Below are 25,764 nucleotides of genomic sequence, written 5' to 3'. Positions count from 1 at the left end.
GCGTTTGTTTCTTGTCACGTCTGTGACGTCAGCAAGTCGGCCAATTTTCTGAGATGTAAAACAAAAACATGAAGTTTTTGCAGAATTCATTTAAATTTCTCACGGAGGCGTGATTAGGGCTTAGATAAATCGAGCCAAATAAGGGTTTCATCTTGAGAATCAAACGATGTTGTCGACTGTCGTAAACAAGCCACTTGAAGAATCATGTACTCTGATGAACGTGTTAAAATGCAAAAGATATATTTGCTTAATGATGCATGGTCATTTTAAAGACTTACAAACGAACATTAATATAGCTATCACATTTTTAATGTTAATTCCAATCAAAATTTACAATATTATTTCAATGTTTTTAATGTAGCCGGTTTAATTGATAAGGAGCTATCTAATTTTTAGAATTTAGACTCGAAGAATTGTCTTTAACCAAAAAATAACGATATCTGTAAGAGAGTCCAATTCCCTTAACTCTGGGGATGGGACAGAATTGCTGCAAAATTCAGAATGAAGCATCACAAGGATGATAGTGCGAATGCTTAGATTTAAACGGCGCTGGGTAATTTGTCCGGAACTGCATCCGTCGTTGTCCGAACTGCATCAGAATGAACGGGTTGAGGGGGTGTTGGCGTACACATAGAGGGTACGAGGTACACGCATACTTTAGGTGAGGCGCGCAATGACCAGTAAGGTAAAACCAAGCGCAATATGCAATTTTACATTTATTCAGCATTTATTGAACGATCTCAACGATGAATTCAACAGACATACAAACGAGTGGGATATGGCCGGTGGTGGCCTCCCGAATCTGAGTCGTGGTGAATAGGACGTGGTGAAGGGTAGCCGCCGTATTCCGACTTAACGATTAGTTTGATTATGTATAGCATTCTAAACAACGAGTAAAAATTACCGATTCATTTGCAAATATTGATGGTGTTTTTGTTTATTCTTTAACTTTTCATTTAAATTCACGACAGTGACTTGCTCTTCAGTTAGGGAAACTCTTTTTTGATTTAGGGAATTAGTTTTAGAGAATTAATTTAGGAAATTAGTTTTAGGGTTCATAAGTTTTTAGGAATAAGTTTTAGGGATTAGCTTTAAGACTTTGTAGTGACTGTTGTGCGCGGTGGTGCTTTACAGAAGTCTACTCCATATACATGTACATGTGTAAATCAGTATTGACTGTAATTCAGATTGAACAAAATTCTCGAGTATTCGTTTGGTCGTTGGAAAGAAATCTAGCAAAAAAAAAACCCACCTTAACATTAGACATTTGAATGGGAAAATGAGAAATCATGAAATTTTAGAAACAGGTTTTAACTACAAGGTCTAAACCTTTTTCAACGAAAAGTGACTACCCAATTTATACTATCATCGATTCGGATGTTGAGAAACGGTTTAACAACGACGTCAAATGAGATGTAAAATAAATTTATGTTGTTTTTTAAGGATTATGTTGGGAAAACATGCAACTGTCATATTATTTTCCAATGCCGTAGAAAAAGACAATAAAAACAAACCCAACCATTAAAAACCATAAGCAATCCCCCACCACCGGAAAGTTTAATATATCGTACCGTCATAAGCGAACTGGCCCATACACCGACACCCCGTAAGTTGGGCTTTCACATCCTGGGGTCTCTCTTTCATGAGTTTTATCAGTTCCTCTATGGAAGGCTGCTTGCATTTCTGAGTTTCACTGACTGAAATCAAAATGAAGTTGATTTTATAGAGAAAAATGTAAGACAGACTGAACTTCTCAATAGAAAAACAAATTTTGCAATTCGTAAATTAATTTTTTTCTCAATTCCCCCAATCCTTAATTCATATGCAGTTTGTTGCACAGATGTTTATGAAACATTATTGAAAAATGAAAATGATGCAATGTAAAATTCGATATTTCCTTTGAAAAAGTTTTTAATCGAACATCTTAAAAAACAATAAAATAGCAGAATAACAGCATACTAAAACAGCATTAACAGAAGCAAAATAATAAATAAATGAATAAACAAATAAACAAAATTTTAATAAATAAAAAATTCTAGAATTTTTCTGAATTCCAGGAAACAATTTACTTACTAAATGCCAAGTTAACTTTTCCAGAACAGAATTGACAAACTGGTTTCTTAGAGGATTTTATCGGGTGTACCGTGGTACTTTTACACAATAACCCTTTAAGAATCCCTTTCCAACAACCCATGGTGCCAGGCATGGTTCTAACTGACGAGCTGGCGTCAACCTAATAGAGTGTGCAGCTTAACACTCCCCTGAACGAGAGAAGGTCTTCACAGTGACTGAGTCCCGAACGCTACAAGCCACGGACCGGAGACCCATATCACGGAGACTTTTTTTGTTCTTATGATACATTGTCTAACACGAGACGTCACTTTCATTCATTTTTATGCACTTGAACGAGACACAAAGCCTAATTAATAGAATTTTAATGCTATTACTACTGAAGGGCAATTCCGGATCATGGTAGATTTTGCAAGGTGGAGCATTACCAATGTGCAACGCATATATTTACCGGTACATCAAATAGATATAATACATTGTGCAACCGAGGTACTGGTAATCATTTCCGGTGTGTTGGATTGCACATGTAGGTGGTTAGCCTTGTATACTAGTATATGCATGATGAAAAGTTTATGATGAGATAGATAAATAAAACTGATATATTAAGAAATTTGATTAACATAATTTAGTTACTAGTATTAGTTAATTACCCGCTGACTTTTATTTAACTGTTATAAACATTATTTTCATAAATGCCAAAGGAACTAGCTAGTTTTTTGGGGTTCTTATGATAAAATAACTAATGAGGAATATACAAAATTTAGATTTTTAATGTAGTGTCAACTGAAAGGAAATGCTTGATATAAATTTAATTGCAAAATAATGCTGCATTATTTTTGTTTAGTTCTAATTTTAAAATCATGTATAGGAAAGGATATGTATTGAATTCGCGCAATCTTATTATATTGAGTTGGGGGGGGGGGGATTCTTTCGGTTTGTTTGTTTTTTTTAAATTTCGGTTTGAATGTTTCAAGAGTGTATCAACATGGTCAAAGGAATTTACAGGGGAGATATGCCATTGGATGTGGTCCGATCATCTATTTGAGAATCATGATTATTTAACTTGATAATCGGATTTAAAAGTAAATTAATCTTAACTCTTAAACTTTTATTGAACTGTTGACTCATAGTTTAATTTCTTGGGCCTGGGGATATATATATCTCAAAAGTTTAATGCCTGAGAAGAAAAATTAAGGTTGTTTGTACATTTATACTCCTTCAGCTCACTCTGAAGTATTTTAATTCATTTTTTTAAATTTAAATTTTTAACTATCATCCTTTTTTATTTTTATCTCGCACGCAGTTTTTAAGTAACAAAAGAAACTTCTTTGTCCAAATTGTACAAATTCATTCCAATTTCTTTTCATGTGATTAAGCTTCAACTACTTTACATGTTAACTTTTTGTAAATACAGTACATGTACCTGATGGCTTAGTATGTTTTAAATCGCATGCAGCATCACATAACATTCCCTCACCCCAGATGCAGTAAAAAACTGTAAAGTTGCATAGCCCTGTTATCGCGTTTTACAAGCGAGACCTTAGATTTTTTATTCTTAACGAAATATTGAAAACAGCAAAATATACACACTTCACCCCCACCTACCGTAGGACATCGTCCACGACTGACCAGTTAACATATCTCCATTCAGCGTTAGAAATTGAACAACTCCAAATAAAATACTATTCCTATATTGTGAGATATACGTTATAAGTGGAACTTACCCAGTGGGGGCATGGTGTCCGAATCCTTGCCTACAAAGAGAATGATACATGGTTATTTGGCCGTGCCTTTAAACACCTCATTTAACAAAATGTTCAAATATTGACGCGATTTCACCGGAACCACCCCCGCTAATTAAGTCTGTGTGTGTGCATGTCTTCCCATTATTAATTAATGAGAAACGATCTCCAACGACTACCTCTTTCTAGATGTGATGGATTAGATTCGATTGACGAAGGTGTACACGAAATGCTTCTAGGGTTCCTGTGCAATGCGTCTTATACCATAGATTCTGGTAAATGTTTATTTTGAATCTCAGAGTCGCGTTTTATACAGATACGCCCAAAGTGAGATCAATGAGGACCATAGTGACAGTTCGGATTAGTGGGGGTTTATTTTTGGATTGTGTGGTCTTACTTTGAATAGCTGCGGTTACAGGCCGGACGCATCGGAAGTTGTCCTTGTTGCTAAGTAAAGGAGTCCTTTTTCTAAATCTGGCCCACTCTGATAATTAACACTTAACTGTCGCTTCATTTATTTGATAAGTCTGTTACATAAATGAATTCTGAATTCGTTTCCCCTTTAGATAAACTATTTCCAGCCTAAACCTTCTTTAAATTCCAGAAACACAAAATCAAATAAAAAACACTGTGCCGGATAATTATGCCAGTGCCAAGGTGGCATTTTTGCGCCCGCTTAAGGCGCATTTCTCTAAAATTTCATTTATGTCATATGATAGACCATAGCCTAGAGAGTTAATAACCACCTTTGACTCAGGTGTATCTCACCTGACAGGTGAGATATTTACCTTTAAACATAAATATCCCATAGGAAAAAAAAAATTCCCCTAGGAGAAATCATGTTCCTGTGGGAATTTTACAAAATCCTATAGGATAAAGACATTTCCTACAGGATTTTTAAGTTATCCTGTAGGAAATATTTCTCCTGTAGGAAAATATTAAATCCTATAGGAAGTTTTAAAAAAATAATTTCCTATAGGATATTAAAATATTCCTGTAGGAAAATAATTTCCTCTAGGAATTTTATTTTCTCCTAAGGGATTTTTTTTCTCCCATAGGAAAAATATTATCCTGTAGGAGTAAATTCTCCCTTAGGAAATTAAAAATTCCTATAGGAATTATTATACTAGCCAACGATGTACATGGTTAATTTAGGCTATACATCCTTAGCATGACTTAGTCCTAAATTGGACAATTTATATATCTCATTGAAGTTTTTGTCTAAGTAAATGTAGTCTGTAGTGTTGCAATAAAAAAGTATGCTGGCAATTAAATAAAGAAGACAATATTTCTAAAGGAAAACACTTTTTTTTAATCCTAAAAGAAACTGGGTCAATTATGCAATGTTCAACTACAGCATACCCATAGTCAGATACTAGTAGTTAGTCCGAAATATCTTACATTTTCCTGGCTTTTTTATTTCAATAGTCAGGAATACCTGGAAAGTAAATTTCAACTTCGTCAAAAAGGCCAGGTAAACAACAGATATTTCGGAATTACTCATAGTGTCTGAGATTTTCTGTCCATCAAGATGATGAACCCATGATATTATGAGAATGAACTACGAAACCAAGTTTCTCCAATCCTTCAAGCAAAGTTTGCAAATTATTCAGTACACAGCAGCACACAGGTGTCTTACATTTACAATACCAAAGATCCAAAATACTTACAGCAAATGAGTTATATTTGGCGATGTTTAGAGAACTGATTCACGACATCGAAAATTAAATTCTCGGAAAATCATCAACACGAGAAACAATTTACAAATGCATGATTCAGTCCAAACAGTGTGTCAGAGGATTGCATCGTGTTTGTTTCAGATCGTTCTTTCCAGACTTATAATAACGTAACAGTAAGCGCTTAAAAGACTACGACAGGTGTTGACTAAAATCCGAACATTTAATTGAGGGAGCTAATGCACGATACTATCTGTTTTGCAGTTATTTCGTTTTTTAAAATATCATAATAATCAATCAACAAATTGTCACGAGCAGCGGCGTTCGTCGTCTTCATAATGAAAAACAGTTGTTGTTTTTTTTTCCAATTTTATTTAATTTTTTTTTTTCATAAATTACATGTGCCGTTTATTAGAATACTACTGGATTGCAGTGTATTCATTGTTCAGGGCTGGAGCAGCAAAATGCGATTATGAACTCTGTTGTATACACAAACGTGAAGAGGGAGTCATACTTGGTTAGCGTATGTTGACAATTAACCTGGTATTTTACACATTGGGTATATCTTAGCAATAACTGCACTCGTGCAATTCTGTTATTTGATCAGGTGTAAAATTTTCTCTTACTTTTTAGCAAGAGGTTACAACTTTAAAACCCTGTTTTACGTACTTTCCACTCTAGTGTAAGTGCATGTATTTATACCAAAGTTAAAAGGAAAGAGGAAAACCCCAATGAAAATATTTAAAGCCCCCCCCCCCCATTCCAAATCGCCAGCGCCCCCCCCCCCCCCCCAATCCAAATCTCCAGCTACCATGGCTACTGGGGTGTGTTTGAGTTTTAATTGAATTAAGTACTAGAAACCAGAGTTTAGATCGATAACATATCCAATAAATATGATTGTTGGCTCACCTTTCATGGAATATATATTTTTCACTGAAAATGCTACAAATCATCCAATTTATTAAAAATTTATGGTAAATTTTTAGTATTGATGATCATATTCAAAATGTGTGAGAACTGACTCAAGGAAACTAATTGCCATAGGTTTTATGATACTATATGTGAAAGATTTTTAACCATGTTTAAACTGCACTTTATGAAAATCAAAAGATACAGGGAGGGTATTCATGCAAGGGTATTTCTTTGTGATGTGATGCTTTTATCATAATGATATCATGAAGATACTTGCAGTATTGCAGGTTTCTTATTAGAGGAGACTCAACGGCAATTGACCTCTGAACGATTATTAATTAAAAATGTTTTACTGAAGGAAAGCCTCATGAATCTGTGTTTATATATACTAGTGAAGTGGAGATGGTGGGTTCACTTAAATGGTTATATTTTTTCTTAAACCTCAATGAAATTGGCATTATGGTGTTTACTTTTTCTTAGAACTGCATATGCTTTCTTATTCTATTCAAAATTCCCTTTTATAGGATGTTAGTGTAAGGTAAAGGTAGCAAGGGTCAGTTTCGGATTATTTATACATGTTAATGACTGTATTTGGTGAAGTATAAGTGTTGCTAAAAGTCATGAAATAGTTTTTAATGATTATAATTAGTTAGAGAGATGTCTTCTGTTGAAATTGGTATGCAACATATGGGTCCCTAATGACTAATATTAAGTTCATGAGAATCCTGAAAGTACCGGAAAACTTTTCATCTTGCAGCTATGACTGTTGTGTTGGCTTTACACAGTGACATTGCAATTAAATTACAGACAAGGGGTAAAATATAACATGAAACATTTCATTTGAAGGGGAATAGTCAATGTTTTTACATTTTTACAGGAATTTACGAATTCTTGATATAACTGATTGTAATAAAAATGACTTTTGAATAATTAAAAGTGGTCATTATTATCCTGAAAACCTTACAGAAACAGTTTAATTATTACAAGGTGATTGGTTCAGCCGGGAATGGGGGTGTTACTAAATCAGAATTAAATTAACTTTTTTATTTTTCAATTAAGTATGATCAAATTTAAAAATTTCTACTTTAAATTACACAACCTAGCTTTCTGATTGTAAAGTGTTTTTGTGAGAAATAAACTTCCAGACTAAATGTCAAAGGTGGCAGTGGATATTTATAGTTTTGTGTGAAAGACCGGTCAAATTTTTGAAAAAGGGGGGGAGGGGGACCTGACATTTGAATGGTTACTTTAGGGGCATATATAGTCAGAATAATTATTGTTCAGTACAGTTCATTTATTCGCTCAAAACCATTTCAAACATATGGTACATGAAGAAAAAAATAACATTAAAACATAGTATTACATATAAATTGAAATTGCAATCATTTGTTGGGGAGTGGGGCACATGTCGATTGTTGATCAATATACCGGTATAATTACACTTTAGTATTGGTAGTTTTTTTTATCAAATAGGGAAAGAAAATGCTACTGTAACAATGTTGTCAAAATTTTCACTTCTGGATTTGTGCTTGAAAAGAGGATGCATGGGTCCCCTCAAATAATCGATAGGTTTTTGCATGGGTAGACAATATCCAGAGAACAGTTGCTTCTAGCAGTTGCTTGGGGCTTGTTCATGCCTGCCAGTGAAAAGGTAAAAAATGTAAAATTTTTAGAGAAAAAATTGAGATGGGGCTCTTCTAGTAAATGTAATCATATGGAAATCTTAAGAGTCAGGACTATGTTTACCTTTGCATGCAGAACAATTTTAACAATTTTTAACAACCCTGCCCCCCAACCCACATGTAAGAAATACACTACCCGGGCCACTACGTGTATATCTAATTGACATTTCTTTATTCAACAGAAAAAACTGTCACAGTGGTATTTAGAAAATTAACATACATTGTATCTCAATATGCATGTATGATGTATGTGATAAAATTATACCTGTATTAAAAAAGTACAACTAGTTCTAAATACTTGTATAGTTACATGTAGATTGCTTCAGACAACCCTTTATATTCTTTAATATATTATGAGGTGTAATTATATTTAAATTATCAAATACAACTTAACTGATCAAGAACTTCTAAAACCAGTAGTCACAAATTTCAATCTTCATATTAAAAAAATGAAGTACCTTAAATTGATTGGTATTAATACAACTAAAAAGATTGATAAAAAAGCTAGCCACTATGTCATTGAATGTATTTTCCTTCTCCTTGACATTTACATGTATGTTTACTTAATGAATAAAACCATGCATAGTCATTATTTGAATTTCATTATCTAGTAATCCTACTGGTATGAATCAGGAATATCAATTTTATAAATCTGAGTGACAAGTATTCAGTTGATTGTGAAATTCTATTGTGATAATACATGTACATGTTCATCTACATGTACCATCCAAATTCACCAATAGCCTGTCACTGATTACCTGACAAAATAGCATATAGGAGGTTTTGTTTATTGCAAAAAGTATGTGTTTAATTATGATCTACAGTTTTGTGTGACCCAAATAAAGCTAAAGATACATGCAAATCTTAGTTAATTATAGCTGATCAAGTTTATAGACTTTTGAAAATTTAACTTGGTCAGTTTAGTATTATATATAAATAATTAGATTATGAAAATATTAATAATTTTAAGAAATAACCTCATCACTACAAATTAATGCATTGTATGATAGCATATACATGTTTCAAAGATGACCAAAAAATATCATGGTTTTTAAATTTCTGTAAGCTCTGTTTTTTTTTTGGAAAAGCCATTAAGAAGCCTTAATTGGAGCAAAATTGAATTATTGTCGCCCTGTACAAAAATTGCTCGGCCATATATATTCCTTATAAGTGAAATATTTCTCCTGACAAAAATTAATGATATTCACAAATCTTATCTATCATAAAAGTTTAAGTTACAGGCAGACTTATTATACTAACAGGTTTTTGCAGTAAAATAAATCTCAAAAAAATACAGCTCATATTGCTTTAAATAGTCTAATATTCTAATAATCTAAGATTTTCTATCATTGAAAAGTGGACCTAGGTGAAATTAACGTGCAGAATTTGGCGTTTGTACCTTTATAATATCTAAATAATTAGAGTAAACAAGTTAAAAAAAAATCCGTAGACCCTTCCCAAATGAAGGAAATGCAGCAAAGAAATAGCTCCATGTGCTTTTTAATAATTTTACATTTGTCTTTCAATACTGTGTTTGATTGAATAATTTAATTAGTAGCCCTGGGTGTTTTTGTTACGTAGATGAGAGTGGGCTTGCCTGAGATAAGCCAAGGAGACACACTGTGTATACCTCATTAGTACCTATTGTTCTTTCACAGACCTTGCAATTAACTAAGAATTCTTAAGTGTCTTTGTAACGGGCACGTTCTGTGTATACCAATTAACCACCCTATTGTTCTCCTAATGCTACAATCAACAGAGCAAAGGTACATACACACGACTCGTGAGAACAGGTGTCCGATCGAGCAGTGCACACGTGAAAGCAGGAACGAAGTAATCGAAGGGGGGGGGGGTCTGCCATTACTCTGGATGTCAAACAACACCCTTTTGTAAAAAAAGAATGATTTATACACTTCTATTGAATTAATTGTTGTACATATATAAACGGAAAAAAGAGAAAGTGACCACCTTCTTCCAATTTTAATTTACTACATGTAAGTCACAATCACATTCTTGCAGTGTGCGTACCATAATTATGTCATCATCACCAATTTATTTATAAGGCACGTAGCATGGGGGGGGGGGGGGCACTTTTTCTCGCAGCAAAGATTTTGTTAAAATTGAATTATCATGGAGTTGCCCCCCGCCCCCTCCCCCACTTTTTTTTTGGGAGTATGTTAATCATTGAATATACATGTAGGTAGACAACGCGCTACCGCCCCCCCCCTCCCCCACGGATTAAGATTTTCGTGATTTTGGGTAGTTTATAATGGACTTCTAGCTTTTGATATCTCAGGCATGAAAAGGGCGACGCATTCTAGACTTGCATTCATAATGGATATTAAAATATATGCACACTTGGACCTTTTCATATAATCTTGATTTGTGAACAAATCCAAACGGCTCTGATCAGTAAGCATATCACTTCTGAATTGGGGATTGGGATTTAAGGTGGAATAACACATCGTCATAAAATGGCTGACCTCTGATCAAAACGACATGTTGTTTTATTAAAAGGATTTTATCGACGGCAACATGTAACCTACTTCACAGCCGAGTGGATAAAGTGTCGGGCTTGTGATCCGTACATACCGAGTTCGAATCCCGCAGCTAGGGGCTTTTGTTGTTACTTACTGAATTGATTTTTTAAGATATTCCTTTTTTTTATCCCCAATTTGCAAATTTTTCGCTTATTTGACATATGTATAGTTTATTTATCATTATATCTTTCATAATCAAAGAATTTAAAGTTAATTCGAATGACTTTTTCAAGGTGTGTTATTCCACCTTAAGGCAATGGGGGTTGGAAGTAGATTTAAATTTTAAAATAATTTTGTACTTGGTACAAGTATGCGATTGAAATTAATTCCAGTGTTTATTTAGTTGAACTTCTTCTCCTTTTGGTCACCCTCTTGATATAGGGACTATAAAAAGAGCGATATTTGAATGGTTGAACGACATGTTATGTTGATCATCTATTGTATGGCCTTCGTCGGATTTTTTCTGCAAAGATGTATCGCTGTTGACCAGTGCACCCATTTCCTCTAAAAAATAATTCGGCACTCAGGGCCATTATTTAATTAATTTATGTCTTTTTAATTGTTGGATCTCACAAAATATTCATACAAGTATAGGCACGTACTCGTAGCATCGTTATTGAAAATCGGGGCAGACTCATCCAGAAAATCTTAACAAGCAAAAAGAATACAGAATATATGCATGCATTTCCAGTCAAATTCGGTTTAACCCCCCCCCCCCCTAAAATTTACCGCCCGGGTATGAATACATGTACCTTCCGACGCCCCTGGGTAATTAAACGAGAAACGATTATAAAATAATAAACTAGACACGATCTCGTTGCGAGCAACGAGTGGGTCTTCCGTCCGATTTTTTAATAGATTAGATGAAACTTATCACTTCAAAGATAAAATCGTAGATCTAAGCGAAAAATAGCAAAAAAAAAATCCGCGGCAACCGGGGCTTGAACCCGGGTCACCTGTGCCATGTCCACGACTCAATCGACTGAGCTACTCAGACTCTCGCTTCAAATTTTTGACGCTTAATTTCTCGAGAATGCCTGAATTAACTGAAAGCACCTTGTTGCGAGCAACAAGTGGGTCTTTCGTTTAATTTTGAATTGATAGGGTTCAATTAAACTGTTGACATTTGGTACGATTTACTATCATATTAACTTCCTTTTAAACTAATTTTCAACCTACTCTGCGAAATGCAGATTTCCGGAAAACGTCATTTTTAAACTTCAATATCTCTGCAATGCGTAGTCCGATTTTAAAACGGTTTTCAGTTTTGTATTCAGTACAAAAATGTCAACAAAACGCATATGCTTTTAAATTCCAAAAATCGAAATGTTAGCATCACTTCCGGTGACGACCGGAAGTGACGGACAACCTGCTCATATTAAAATTTGATAAATTTAAAACATATTCTGATGTAAAAAAAAGTTGTAGATTATTTGATTCAAAAAAAATTTAAAACACAATTTTCCAAAAATGCTGTTTCAGCGGACCGGAAGTGACGGACGATCGTAGTTTTACCTGATCGGCCCTAGATATTCAAAAATCTATCATTCCTGAAACTTTCAATATTCTATCTTTAATCGTTTTCGCGAAAAAGGGAGGACAGGATCACTTTTTACAAAAAGAAAAACGAATGTAACGACCGACCGGAAGTGACGTCATCAACAAAAATGTACATGATAAAAGACCTTGATATTTTGTATTATTCGTGAAATTTTCATAAAAATCCATTGTAGCATATTTGAGATATTTGAGTTTTAAGAAAAATGTTAAGAAAAAAAAGAATAATAATAGTGAAAAATAGAGAAAAAGAAACCTAACAAAAACAATAGGGTCTTCCGTTGGAAACGGAAGACCCTAATTATAACTGATGAGTATAAAAATAGGTAAGGGGATTTTAAAATCTGCTAGTTAAAAAAACCCAACAACATTCATTTTTTCAATAATCAGTTAATGGTCCTTTATGATATCATTCAAATATCTAATTACATGTGCCATAAAAAAGTGCGCCGTAGCGCATATGGTAGCGCGTGCGCCTACGGACCCAAGGGTCGTAGGTTCGGTTCTCATTGCCGGCGTTGATTTTTCTCCAAATTTTCCTTCTGTATAATGCCACAAAAATCAGAATTATATCAATCCAGCAATGTCCAGTAACAGGTCCCAATTCTCGGCTCGATACAAATTTGACAAATAAATTCAAGCATGCATTGAAATATGTAGTATACACAGCCTTCCGTTGATATATATATATATAAAAATATATACACATGAGGGTTGTTAGTTCGCAGACAAGTTCTTAATCTAAATCATGCAAAGTAAAAATCGCTTAATCTTTTGGAAAAAAAAAATAAAGTGTGAAAAAATTCGTGTGATTTTTTGCAGACTTTTTTTTTTTCATTTGGTAGTCAGTTCATAAAACATACTTCATCCTGTACACAGTAATTTTGCCGTAAATTACTTTGTCCACGAACTTCTCTAACAATCCTCGTATAGATATACACGTGTTGAAATTAAATTGTCACACGCCTCGTATCGGCTTTGTTTCTTTGCTTCACCTCTGTATATAAGTAATTTTTTTCAGCCATGATATCTTTTTTTTTCACTTCAAACATTTTATATTCAAAGTAATATATTTATTATCGGTTCTGAGCATTCTATTATCTATTTTCACATCGTAACACTCTAATGAAAAGCAAAAATCCATCAAGTAATTAAGTACCCCCCCCCCCCCCCCAACACACACACACCCTTTCCCCGATAATTCAACATAATTATACCGATATTTATACCTTAATATTGCCGCGGACGCCATGTAACAACCTCCTGCTAAAGTCAATTAGAACTAAATATTGGTTTTACTATAAAGATGTATGAAGCATTACACACTCTGGTACTGCATGTAACGTTATAATGCTATTTTAAAGCACCCCCCCCCCCCCCCCCCCCCCCCGATCTACCCCTAATCCATCGTGTTCATAATTATAGATGTAAAATTGATAATATTACGGTGTTCATATGGACAAAGAAAGTAACTCTTCAGATTTTCAAGTTTTTTGAATGGCATTATTCTTATAGTACACCACAGATCGACTGTTCTAACCGAAACGTTTGTGCCCCGATTTGTCTGTAATAATAAATTATTACATCCGGTTTTCAACTCGGGCAAACTTGTGTTGCTTAGTTTGTATTTCTGTCCAGTTTTAAAGGTAATTCAACTGATTGCAACTCAGTTGCACTTAAAATCTAAAATACATCTTTTTGTTCTTTATTGATTGCTAGATGAAAAATAGATACTTATAGTAAAAAAAGCGAGATTTATTTGTGGTCCGAATTTTCTCGAATTACAGTGTCGGAGAGCTGTCTAATAGATTTAATGTGTAATCTCAAGTTTATGATCGCATATAGATCTATCGTAATTTTATGTCTTATTTAATAAGATTATATAATGTTGGTATATACAAACAATACTTTTGTTTTTAAACAGTTAATTATTTGTCAATTTTATATACAACCTGTCAGTTTTTGAAGAGTTGTGCACTAAGCAGGACAAGAATCGTGTTTAATTCAGATATTACTTCTTAATATGATTTACCTACAAAATTTCTATAATATTTTAGGCACACTAAAGAGACAGTGCATACCTTTTTGTGCTGACTGTCACACTTGTCATAAGAAAAAGAGATGTTTTTGGAAGACAATGCCACCATCAATGGATTTTTCTTCAATGCAGGTTGGAGAAAATCTAGAGACATTGAACTAATGCAAACATTTATAAGTCAGTCTCGAGTAACTTATCATTGAGAATCTGATTTATGTGCTTGAATTAGTTTAGTTAACACCACCTTAGATTGTCAGCATTGTGAGTATTTTAATTGAAAGGCAAAATATTAATAATTTTTCCTTTAAACAAATGGTGTAAATACCCTATATCATTATAAATCTCATGGCATCGTCTTTATAAAAAAATAAATAATTGCCACATCAAAATGAAATTTGGAAATAATATATTTGTTGAAGATTTTTGTGAATTATAGAGGCTAATATATCTTGTAGAGTAAAACAGCCTGACAAATATATCAATAATTAATGTTTTATAAAAAGTCCCATGGGAGTTTTCTTTTCCTATAGGAGTACAGAAAAATGTTACTGTGGCCAACTAATTCCTGTAGGAGAGAAAAAAATCCTAGAGGAAATATTAAAGAGGAATTTTTCCTACAGGAAATTATAATATCCTATAGGATTTCTTTTTCCCATGGGAGATTTTCTTTATCCTATAGGATTTTTTCTTCCCATAGGAAATATAAATATCCCACAGGAGGAAAATTTCCTACAGGAAAACTTTGAAATCCTGTAGGAATTGTCTTTATCCTATAGGATTTTGTAAAATTCCCACAGGAACATGATTTCTCCTAGGGGAATTTTTTTTTTCCTATGGGATATTTATGTTTAAAGGTGAATATCTCACCTGTCAGGTGAGATACACCTGAGTCAAAGGTGGTTATTAACTCTCTAGGCTATGGTCTATCATTTGACATAAATGAAATTTTAGAGAAATGCGCCTTAAGCGGGCGCAAAAATGCCACCTTGGCACTGGCATAATTATCCGGCACAGTGTTAAAATCACTTAATCAGTGTTTTCCTACTTTTCTCTATCTCAATTTAAATATCTCGCTTTTCATCCCAGGAATATGGTCCCATTGCACTGGTCTGTCGTGTTGGGATTTTGGCTTACTGCGCTTAGTCATATCAAGTGTATGAACTGGACCAAATACCACCCACCCACCCCTCTCTCTCTCTCTCTCTCTCTCTCTCTCTCTCTCTCTCTCTCTCTCTCTCTCTCTCTCTCTCTCTCTCTCTCATCCTCCGTTTATTACGTTATTACTTTAGCAACATCATAAGCAAAGAAAGCTTAGTCACTTGATGGAATTCCACATTTTCTACTTTCTACGAACTTACACAAATTCATTCTTAAAATTCTTCATTGTAAGATTTTTCTTCTTATTTTATTTTTTTTACATTCTATACTTTTGATTTGTAATAATTCTCTAAGGAACTTTAAATCTTTTATTATTTCATCTATTTTGTGTGTTTGTATTTTTTTTAAACATTACATAGGAAATAATTTATCGAAAGTTTAAAAACGTTTAGACGTCGCGCACGGTGTTGGTGTTAATTTCGGTAACGTAAAAAACGTCAAAAACGTCATTTTCACTCGTCATTATCATAACTTAATGATACATTTCATTAACCACAACATACAAATAAATTAAGAAATAAGACCTTTAAGTTGATTTTTTTCCACATGTAAGAGATTTTATATTTCAAAACTGTTGTATAAATAAATATTTGTAAGAAATATCAATGTTCAAAAGCATGTGATTCGCTCACAGCTTTCAATTCTTATTCCTAAATTCTTAAATGAACTTCCTCTGAAATTAGTCATATATTATAAAGAATAGCTCTTGATTAAAAAATGATTTACAAAACTCTTGATTAAAAAATGATTTACAAAACTCCTTCATTCCCGAGTCTGTTCTACCCTTCTGTTTCCTTTTTTCTTCATTAATGTTAATTCGTAGTGTAGCAGTCAAAGATCCCGTTGAAATAATCAAAATACATGTTTATCGTCACATTACGTTTAACGTCATTGCGTCATTTTACATGACCCTATATCTTATTAGTAAAAATAAATTAATTCGACCGGTTAAGTTCAGATATTTATCATCAATTATGTCTGTAAGTTATTATTCCTATATTTTATTTAGTTATTAATATACTTTGGTACCTTCTTCACAAAATAATTTGTAGTTATTTATAATTTTCTCTAGAACTGTTTTTATGAAGAAAAAAACCCCGCACACATACTGCATGCCGTAACGTTTAAGTCCTTGCATCATTTTACGTACCCGTGACATATAATGTTGACATCATTTTTTCCTAAAAATCAATTATTTTTATTCGCAATGCTTGTATATTTGGCATCAAATTGTTTGGGAGAAAAAGCACATTTCTAACTGCGATTCATTTTTGTGAATTTTCTGCGCGACTTTTTAAAAGAAGTGTCTAAGTTACTTTCTCTTTCATTGCTTATGTAGTTTAATGTGTTTTTATGAAAGTGTGACATTTCATGTTGACATTCTAAAATGTTTCTATTAAGAAAATTTGCGGACACATTTGCTTCTTTTTAATTGATATACAACTTATGAAAATGCACATTCTAAAATGATTTCTATTATTATGAAATATAGCCAACATTTTTTTAAAATGGGCATGATACTTGTGATCGCCATGCTACGCATAACGTTCGAGTGTGAAATGTATCTCTTGTGACACGTGTCTTGAATAAACTCCAGCATAACGAAATTTTTTTTATCATTGAAAATTAAATTATTATAAAATATATATTACGAAAATTTTACACAGAAACAATTTATCTTTATTAAAAAGGTCATATATTTAAAAAAAACCTTCAATAGATCATTGCAAGTTCCTGAATCACAATTTATATTTTGGCAATTAACTCATCTTGCCCTGGCCATTTTTGAGGATTTTTTACGCATCTACAACTCCATTCTGGGAATTCTTTGATCCGGCGTCGATCCCTGGCATTGATTACGTCAAAAACGTTATGACGTATATCTGTTACATTATTAAAATAATTAGTCCACCAAAAATTTCTCTCCCAAAATGAAAGTTCACCGAGATAATGTAGTTTATTTGAGATATGTACCCAAAAAGTGTTACCTATCTACATGCCATTTCTAGAAAAAATTTCAGGTTTTAACACCGATTTATGAAATATAAAAAAAAATTCCTACATTTTATTACATGTTTTGTTGAAGTCCGTATACATTCGAACAAATCGGTATATAAAATTACATATGTCCAAATTTTTGTTTTAAAAAATACTCAAATACTGTGCGCGCACCCTGAAAGGACATTTTAACACCAACACCGTGCGCGACGTCTTACAATTATGTAAACATAAAGGTCTTTTACTAATTAACAATTTTTAATTGTCAGCAAATCTATGACTATTTCACTCGATTGTGAATTAGTAAAAATACATATTTTTACCATATCAATTTGAAAACTTGAAATTTAAAATTGGTGATAATGAAATGATATTTTCAAAGCTTGATTGCAAGTTATAAGAACTTTTTTATTGTTTATCAAAAATATTCATCCAATCATACTGTACTGCCATTTGGCACTAAAAATATTACAGATATTTCAAAACTGCGATGCCAATGTATATGTAAAACTTTATTACAAATATTTTTTGGTCCTGCTGGACACCGTCACGACTGAAGACAACATGACTCCAGCTTTTAGTTATCGAACCTAACAAAAGAGCAGAATAAGATTGAGCACACAAGCGATCGAATAAGGACATCAACTTCACACTGGAATGTCTCAGAGTGCGCGATTTGAATAACGATTTCATCACCCGAATTAATGAAACATTTTGTTATGAATCTTTCAAAAACTCCTTAGTCACTACACTGTTCAGGTTAAATATTTACAAGTACTAATGCGACAATACGTTATCCCCGTATCAAAAGATTTTCAAAAGGTTTACTTAAATTAGCATAAATAAACGAAACGAAAGCATTATGAAGATGATTCAGCTACTAGAGCGAAATCTTGTCGCGCTGATTAACGGGGATTTATGAATTGTTTCATGTTGGGTTTTTAGGTCCCCGGATCTTAATCCGAGGTCAACTCACGTCTTATCTTTTTTTTTATCATTCAGAGCCTTACAGATGAATCAGAGTTTGCCGAAAAGCTACAAGTTTCCTGACTGGGTTTAATATCGTCAATATTTTAATAAGGAGGTAATTGGGGCACACTTGATGTGACAGGGAACATGTAATAAGCCGTACAGGTAGTCTTTAGACAGGTAGTATGGGGCGATTTAATGATAAGGAGTTGTCAATGTCCTCTCAATAGTCAATACAAGGTCCGGTATCCCCATATTAGTCACCCAGAGGTTTTTTTTTTCAAAGATAGCAGGGATCATGGGAATAAATAGAAAAAAGCAAATGCATCTTAACTTGTCATTCCTGAATTTACTCTTCGTATCTCAGATCCGATCCATTAACTATCAACAGATTCAAGACGTTCTTTGAAGTTGTCTATTTCGGTTTAATATGCATGCTATCTTTACTAAATCTTGTTGTATTAGGACCAATATGTACATTATATTACATAATCTAAAGATAAATGACATATACTCACCCTCTTTCTCTGGTGGCATTAATTGGTTCTCCTGGCAGTTAAAAACCAGGTAGCTCTGTCCGATAAAGCTTCGGATGCAAGCGGATCCGGAAGTGACGCCGACCTCGCTCAGAGCTCTCTTGATGCTGTCCAGACTGACACAGACGTAATTCCGGCCGTCCGTCTCCAGACGCTGGGCCTGCAGCGAGGTGCTGATCGTCTGGCTGTCTTTGAAAACATCTTGGATGTGATCAAAACTCCATTCAACGGACTCGTCTGTTGATATCCTATGGATGTCGTAACGACTGTTGCGTCGCTTATGGGGTGCTGCAAATGATGTCCGCCGAGTCTCACTTCTGTCAGAGTCTGAAAACTCTTTAGCAACCACCGAATCCCTCCTATGGGCTTGACGAAACACATAGGAAGAACTCTTCCGAAGTTTTTCATTTTTGTTAAGCATTTCTATAGGAAGGGACGGCATGACTTGTTCTTCCGAGATCTGTGGTAGGTTACAGTCTTGCTCAATCTTTCCTTTTTCTAATTTGCATGATTTGTAAATAAAACTCTTATTTCTTTTTGGTGGGCTGTTTTCGTATGTCAAATCCGCCAACCTTGACGGGCGTTGTAATATCTTTTTGCCTTGAGGTTGGTTTTTGTCTTCGGTTGTTCCCAACAGAAGATCCAGCTGAGAACATGTGTTTGGGATCCGGAGCCTCCGACTTTTTATAGCTGTACTCTTACTTACTGCTTTGCTACAGCCATCACCATTTACACTTTGTGAAAAATTATCACCCACTGATGGCGAAGAAAATGGATTCCCTCGATCAAAATCATTTGAACCGTTCGATAATTGCTCCGTCTTAGATGACATACTTATTGACGAGGTTATCCGAATGTCCAATTTTCGTGTGGCGAGGTTCATTGCGTAACAACTACACCAATTACCATGCAAATTGACCAATATATAGCAATTATTTACAAGTGTCCTTGTTTTCGACTTTTTGTTAGTTCATGTACAACTCTTACTTATATAGTATAAAGAGAAAGAAATCCAACTTGAATACCAGAATTTGAAAAGTCTGAATATTGTTCCTTGCTTTGATTAGAAAGTGCGTCAGCAAATTTGATAGGTTTGGTAATGAAACAAATTAAATGAGATAAGATTGAATTAACAGCACGTGAAGGACACCACTCTTTTTACAGGTTCACCAAATCTCGATTGGAAAGCGTTTAATCTATATTTGGTGATATACATTGGATTTATGATAAAGAAACCTCGCACGTTCGGCGACGCGGTGATAGATTGCAGATCGCGTTGTTGGTCAATCAACTCAGCACTTAATGTCAGTATTGCCTCTCTCCGAGCGCAGTCCTAGAATACATAGACTTGTTACTGATATTAATTAATTTATGGCCTGTAAATGTTATATGTCGCAATGATACTTAACAATCAGAAATACTCAGAATAAGCCATAATTTAACTAATTGCACTAAATATCTGATTTAAGAATTCTGAAAGTATCAGATGATGAACTGGGCTACAACACATCTATAAATGGTACATATGTAAGCGAAGACATTCATAGCCAGAATGTTTAATTTCTCATTCATAGAAACGTTTTTGATACAAACATGAATAATCTTCGTAAATGCGGATAAAAGAAGACTCTTCCGTGTTTCATTAAATAAATATCAGAATTTTGAATTCAACCCCAGACTGATGCTTGCTGAATTCTTTGAACGAATGATACAGATATTGCTGTATTAACGTATACTTGATATGAACATGATGGAATTTTCAAATACTGGAGGATACTTACAGCTGAAGACTCGCTGGAGCAGTACAGGCTTGCCTGAGTTTATCTGTTCTGGTCTGATATGGGGTTGTTCGGGGGAGATTGGGATACTTCAAATGATGTTCTATCGCAGATAAAACACAGGGGTCACCTACCCTCCGCTAACTATCTCTTCTTTCTGTGTCAGACAATTATTCCCGCGAAGGCTTCTTCTTTCGTTACATTTTTTGTTTGTTTGTGTGCCCTACTAGAGAAAACCCCACCCATATCCTGAAGAAAGACAAAACAAAAAGTATATTCTGAAAAATTATTTAAAAAAAGGAATATTTACATTATCTATCTGCGCCTTTAAACAGATAAAGTTTCAAAAATCAAATACATCTTCGATTTGAAGCTGTGGTACACAAACTTATTCGACGAGCCAATCTAGTTGGCAATGTAGTTATTGAGTGAAGTCAAAGTGTCATTTTTTTTCTTTTTGAATATGGTTTTTTTAAAAGTACGCGAAGTTCCTTGAAAGATACGGAATTTACGATTTTGACCGTCAAATTTTATCTTTAACCCAGCGAGCAGTAATTCCTACTTGAGGTCGAATAACGCATTCAATGACAGAATCACCAAGATGAATCAAAACATGTGCAGTTATTGTTTAAGAAGAGCTTTTAGTACCACAGCTAATGTTTACAGACGTAAAACGCCCATATGGCCCGCAAAAAGAAGCAGACGGCCATTTGACGAACGATTCCCAGTGTCAGCTAAGCACGTGAACGAACAGAAACTCGGGGGAAGCAAAGAACTGGCCGAGAAAGTTGCAATTCATCGTAAGTTATTGCTCATTGCTCTGATGTTTACATTATCATAAGACAAATTGTGAAGCTATTCTTTTTTTTAACAGTTTGTTCTCGTGTGCTTGGTAGAAGTTGTGGAAAATTTTTACGTCAATAATTCATGCATGAGTTATCCTTCTTGCCATTAATTTTCTGTTTAGAGCATATAAACAACATTTTATTTAATCACTGGTGTACCAAATTAAACTCTCATATTTTTTTTTTTTTGCTTTTGAAGATCTAAGATCTGGGGTATAATGTTTTATAAATGATTGTTATAATTGTTTGTCAGATTGTTCTGCTGGCTACGTGTCTAAACTTTAATATTTTACATAACATCTAAACATTAACATAATTTGTCATTGACACACTTTTTCTATTACTACCCTCTTAAATGTACTCAGATCTAAGACAATGAGGGGTGGATGTCGGATGATTCAAAGCATATTTATTATTTGATGAATCAGTAAAATATACATCTTTAATTAAAAATCTTTACTACTGTTTACTAGGGATTGAGGGATTTTGAGAAAAATACTGAACTTAAAAAATTCATTTGAAGCTCAATCAACACCATAGAAAGAAAACTATCAATGTAAAAAAATTTCTTTTTCTTTTAAGTCATAAATGATACATGTACTAAATAAATATATATACTCATAGATACAACTTAACTGATTTAAAAATTCACATAGAAAAGGGTAAACAGGTTAGTATAAATCATATATATACATGTATAACTGTTGAGTTGTTGGTATGGTCAGTCTGTCACACAGTTTATACATGTATAACTGTTGAGTTGTTGGTATGGTCAGTCTGTCACACAGTTTATGCATGTATAACTGTTGAGTTGTTGGTATGATCAGTCTGTCACACAGTTTATACATGTATAACTGTTGAGTTGTTGGTATGATCAGTCTGTCACACAGTTTATACATGTATAACTGTTTAGTTGTTGGTATGGTCGGTCTGTCACACAGTTTATACATGTATAACTGTTGAGTTGTTGGTATGATCAGTCTGTCACACAGTTTATACATGTATAACTGTTGAGTTGTTGGTATGATCAGTCTGTCACATATAACTGTTGAGTTGTTGGTATGGTCAGTCTGTCACACAGTTTATGAAGTCCTTTGCAAGACCAGTACACGTCACATCTAATTTGTATTTCATGTATAAAATAATTTCATTTACAATATTTTGAATTCACTTATAAATCCTACATGTACTATCAAGCCTATGATAATTCTTGACATTACAGGGACTTAGAATTAATCTATTAAAACTTTTGCTTGTTAAATAAAAGTGTTTCAGAAATCTGAATTTCTTTGTTGAAAATTTACAAGTGAAAATTGCAGCACTAAATGCTTCTTTTTCTCAATTTTTAATTTTACATAATGATTTATGTGTATTAAACTGGATAAATCAACAGAGGTGATAGATTTGTGATAAAACTGTATAATATAGTATTAATCATATAATCATGTGTTTTATAATGCATTTAACAGATGCTCAACCCACTGGATTTGTTCACATGAAATACAAACGCTTCTTTCGAGTGAAAGAAATGATGCCAGAGTTAGTTGTTCCAGATCTTAAAGACTGCAAGGTTTGTACATAATATCAGAAAATGAACCAATGGAAATTTGATGAACACATTCTATATTAAATCATTTATTATCTTTAAATCTTAAATTGAAACAAAATTTGACAAAGTTTATATTAATTAAAATTGTAATGGAAGCAACTAACTTTATATATCAAATAAAGAAGATGAAGAAATAAGAAGCCCTTGAACATTAGGTAAAATGTAACTCAATTATGATACAGCCTTGTGAAATTTTAAAATATTTAGGATACATCATTTGTCCAAATGAGAACTAAATATTGTGTTTGTATGTAAAAAAAAAAAAAGGGGGGGGGGGGGTTGATGGGGGTTCTTGTGCATCTTTTATCTTGACTTACTACTGGACTGGTCATGATGTATGATTTGGAATTAGAGAATTTTTCAAAGAAAAACCACTTTACTTTCACTTTATGATTAATCCAGTCTTTCTGCTCTAATGTAAGAATTACTGGGGTCATGACTTATAAACTACTCAGTTAGGAAATAAGCATCCTAGTTCATCACAACCATAGACTTACATATGTACTTTGTTTGCTAGATTCCCAACGGTATAGAAGAGATTTAGATATTGCATCAACTTTTACCGTGCTTATGTTTATGGGCCCTGAGGGGTGGGGACAGTGAATTTTAAAGTAAATGTTTCCCCTCCAAACAGATGCTTACCACCAAATTTCGTTTAGATAAAAATAGGCTTAGTAGTTTCAGAGAAGTAGCTTTAAATGTTTAATTTTTAGTTATTAAGTGTTCAAAATTTTAAAGAACTGTGTAATTTGGGGAAGTATATCCATCTAGCTTTCAATATTCATGATAATTAAGAAAAATTCTCTGTTTTTTTTTCTGTTAGTAAAATTTTATTTTATATACATTTTCAATGTACTTTACATGTACATGTACATGTACATGTACCATACCATTATTTCAATATTGCTATTAATTATATGTAATAACCTATGCCATAAGATGTATGTCTTGTGCAAATAAAGAATGTATAGTTCAAAAGAAAAAAATCGTGTTAGGGGCGGTATTAAGGGTGTTTTCCTAAAACCTTTTCTCGTTTTTTATTGTCCTAAAAAGCCATACAGATTATTCTATGACGTCATTTAGACTTTCAGCCGTCACATGTATTGTTTACCTAAGTCCTTAACCGCGTCTTGATTCTCATATTGTCATAGTAACAGTCACTTTGTGAAACTAGTGGTAGGGATTGTCTCAGTGTAGCGATGATAGCTTGATTTGAAGTGGTTTATCATTTGATTTTAACAGCTGAAGCCATATGTCCCTTACAACGTGTCGACAATTCACCAAAGTGAGTTTACAGCTCAAGATCTCTTCAATACGTGCTATGCTAAGGACATCGACAAGAAGTTTAACGAAGGAGAGTACGAAGTTGACGATTACGAGATCGTCAAAAAGCCGTCGTCATCCTGATCATCAAATATTGACGGCGGCCAGATGTCAGTCGTCAGGGGGACGGGGAGTGAAACTCTCCACCGTGTAACAGAATCAGACAGGTGTGCGGAGATAACCATCAGGTGTATCAGTTACATCATCAGCTTACCTGACGTCATCAGCCGTGGAGTCGCGTCCTTCAGTGTCCGTCCTCATGTCAACACACTGTCTGTGATTGGTTTGAAAGAATAAAATAGAACTTTGGAACTGTAGAAATTTATTTGTCGACGTTATATGTATTAAATGTATATGTTCATATGTGTATGAAAAATAAATTTATAAACTAAGATTTCTGACTAAAATTATTAAAAGACTCGGACATTGATACTTGGATCGTGGTGATCAGAGCGCTAATTGTCGGAGTCCTTGTTAGACCAGTAAGATCACTTAGCAATTGTACCATGTTCGTAAAGCATTCAGATTGAAAACATATTTATTTCTTGTTTTATTTTCTTTTTAAACTTTTTTTTTCATTTTAAAAGTAGATCCACCCTTCGTGGCTCTGTTTCTGGATCCGATGAAATTCTTTAGGATATTCACCTCCCATTGTACTTTACGGCTCAAACTTTTGAAATCGGAAAAACAAAAAGGTCGGGAGGGGAAGTCAAATAGATGTTTGATAAATATGTCAGTGTCGGTTACTGTAATCCTATATAGTTTGCGTCCTCCAAATAACGCAAATCGATATATACATGTACTTTTCAGGGTTGACGTGTACAAGTATAGATCTTAATCAAGATGAATGGAGTCTGAAATCCTACACACAGAATCGCCTCCACAAGCCGAGGGTTGTCAAGTCATGCCCTACACTCGTGGCCCAGTGTAGTCGACCTAAAACTCGTGCCTTGAAACGAATTCTCTCTCTCTCTCTCTCTCTCTCTCTCTCTCTCTCTCTCTCTCTCTCTCTCTCTCTCTCTCTCTCTCTCGTTACATGTTCCTAATGAACAACCGTATCCAAGAGTTGACGAAGTATGCAAATACATGTACATGTGATTATGAAAAAGCTTCAGTATATTTTTTTACAAGAAACATTATTGTTAATGCTTTTTCATGAGAAATCCTAAAGACCGACTGAAACCAAATTTATACACCAATTTATATGTATTGCTTTATTTGAACATCTGGAGAATGTAAACAACATGTATATATATATATATATATATATATATATATATATTAATTTGTGTGAAGAAGAATACAAACACTGCAATGGTATATTTTGAAAC

General features: G+C 33.8%; 2 protein-coding genes across 3 annotated transcripts in view; one reads left to right on the top strand and one right to left on the bottom strand.

Annotated features, from left to right (window-relative positions):
* Positions 1-20,758, bottom strand: part of LOC128156374 (uncharacterized) — a 29,518-nt gene extending 8,760 nt beyond the window's left edge. Inside the window, exons 1-4 of one of the 2 annotated variants that reach the window (XM_052818481.1) lie at positions 20,660-20,758; positions 18,861-20,211; positions 3,795-3,824; positions 1,572-1,697 (exon numbers count right to left, since the gene is read on the bottom strand). In XM_052818481.1, the coding sequence (XP_052674441.1) occupies positions 1,572-1,697; positions 3,795-3,824; positions 18,861-19,761 (1,057 nt within the window). In that variant the 5' untranslated portion in view covers positions 19,762-20,211; positions 20,660-20,758. Of the gene's footprint in view, positions 1-1,571; positions 1,698-3,794; positions 3,825-18,860; positions 20,222-20,659 lie in introns of those variants that run through there. The other variant, XM_052818482.1, reaches the window with a different exon arrangement.
* Positions 20,759-21,195: 437 nt separating this feature from the next.
* On the top strand, positions 21,196-24,827 carry LOC128155501 (39S ribosomal protein L41, mitochondrial-like). The gene is made up of 3 exons (XM_052817238.1): positions 21,196-21,456; positions 22,971-23,071; positions 24,353-24,827. Exons 1-3 carry the CDS (start codon positions 21,258-21,260, stop codon positions 24,515-24,517), a joined length of 465 nt encoding a protein of 154 aa, XP_052673198.1. The 5' UTR covers positions 21,196-21,257; the 3' UTR covers positions 24,518-24,827.
* The last annotated feature ends 937 nt before the right edge of the window (positions 24,828-25,764 follow it).

The sequence above is a fragment of the Crassostrea angulata genome, chromosome 7 (genome assembly GCF_025612915.1).
Source record: "Crassostrea angulata isolate pt1a10 chromosome 7, ASM2561291v2, whole genome shotgun sequence".
NCBI classification, from domain to species: Eukaryota; Metazoa; Mollusca; class Bivalvia; order Ostreida; family Ostreidae; genus Magallana; species Magallana angulata.
Note: the sequence above shows the minus strand (reverse complement) of the source record. Positions and strands in the feature narration are given on the sequence as shown.

Coding starts and splice junctions, on each gene's coding strand:
- LOC128155501 (XM_052817238.1), top strand. CDS start 21,258: ATGAATCAAAACATGTGCAGTTATTGTTTAAGAAGAGCTTTTAGTACC. Junction 21,457..22,970: donor CGAGAAAGTTGCAATTCATC/GTAAGTTATTGC, acceptor TGCATTTAACAG/ATGCTCAACCCACTGGATTT. Junction 23,072..24,352: donor CAGATCTTAAAGACTGCAAG/GTTTGTACATAA, acceptor TGATTTTAACAG/CTGAAGCCATATGTCCCTTA.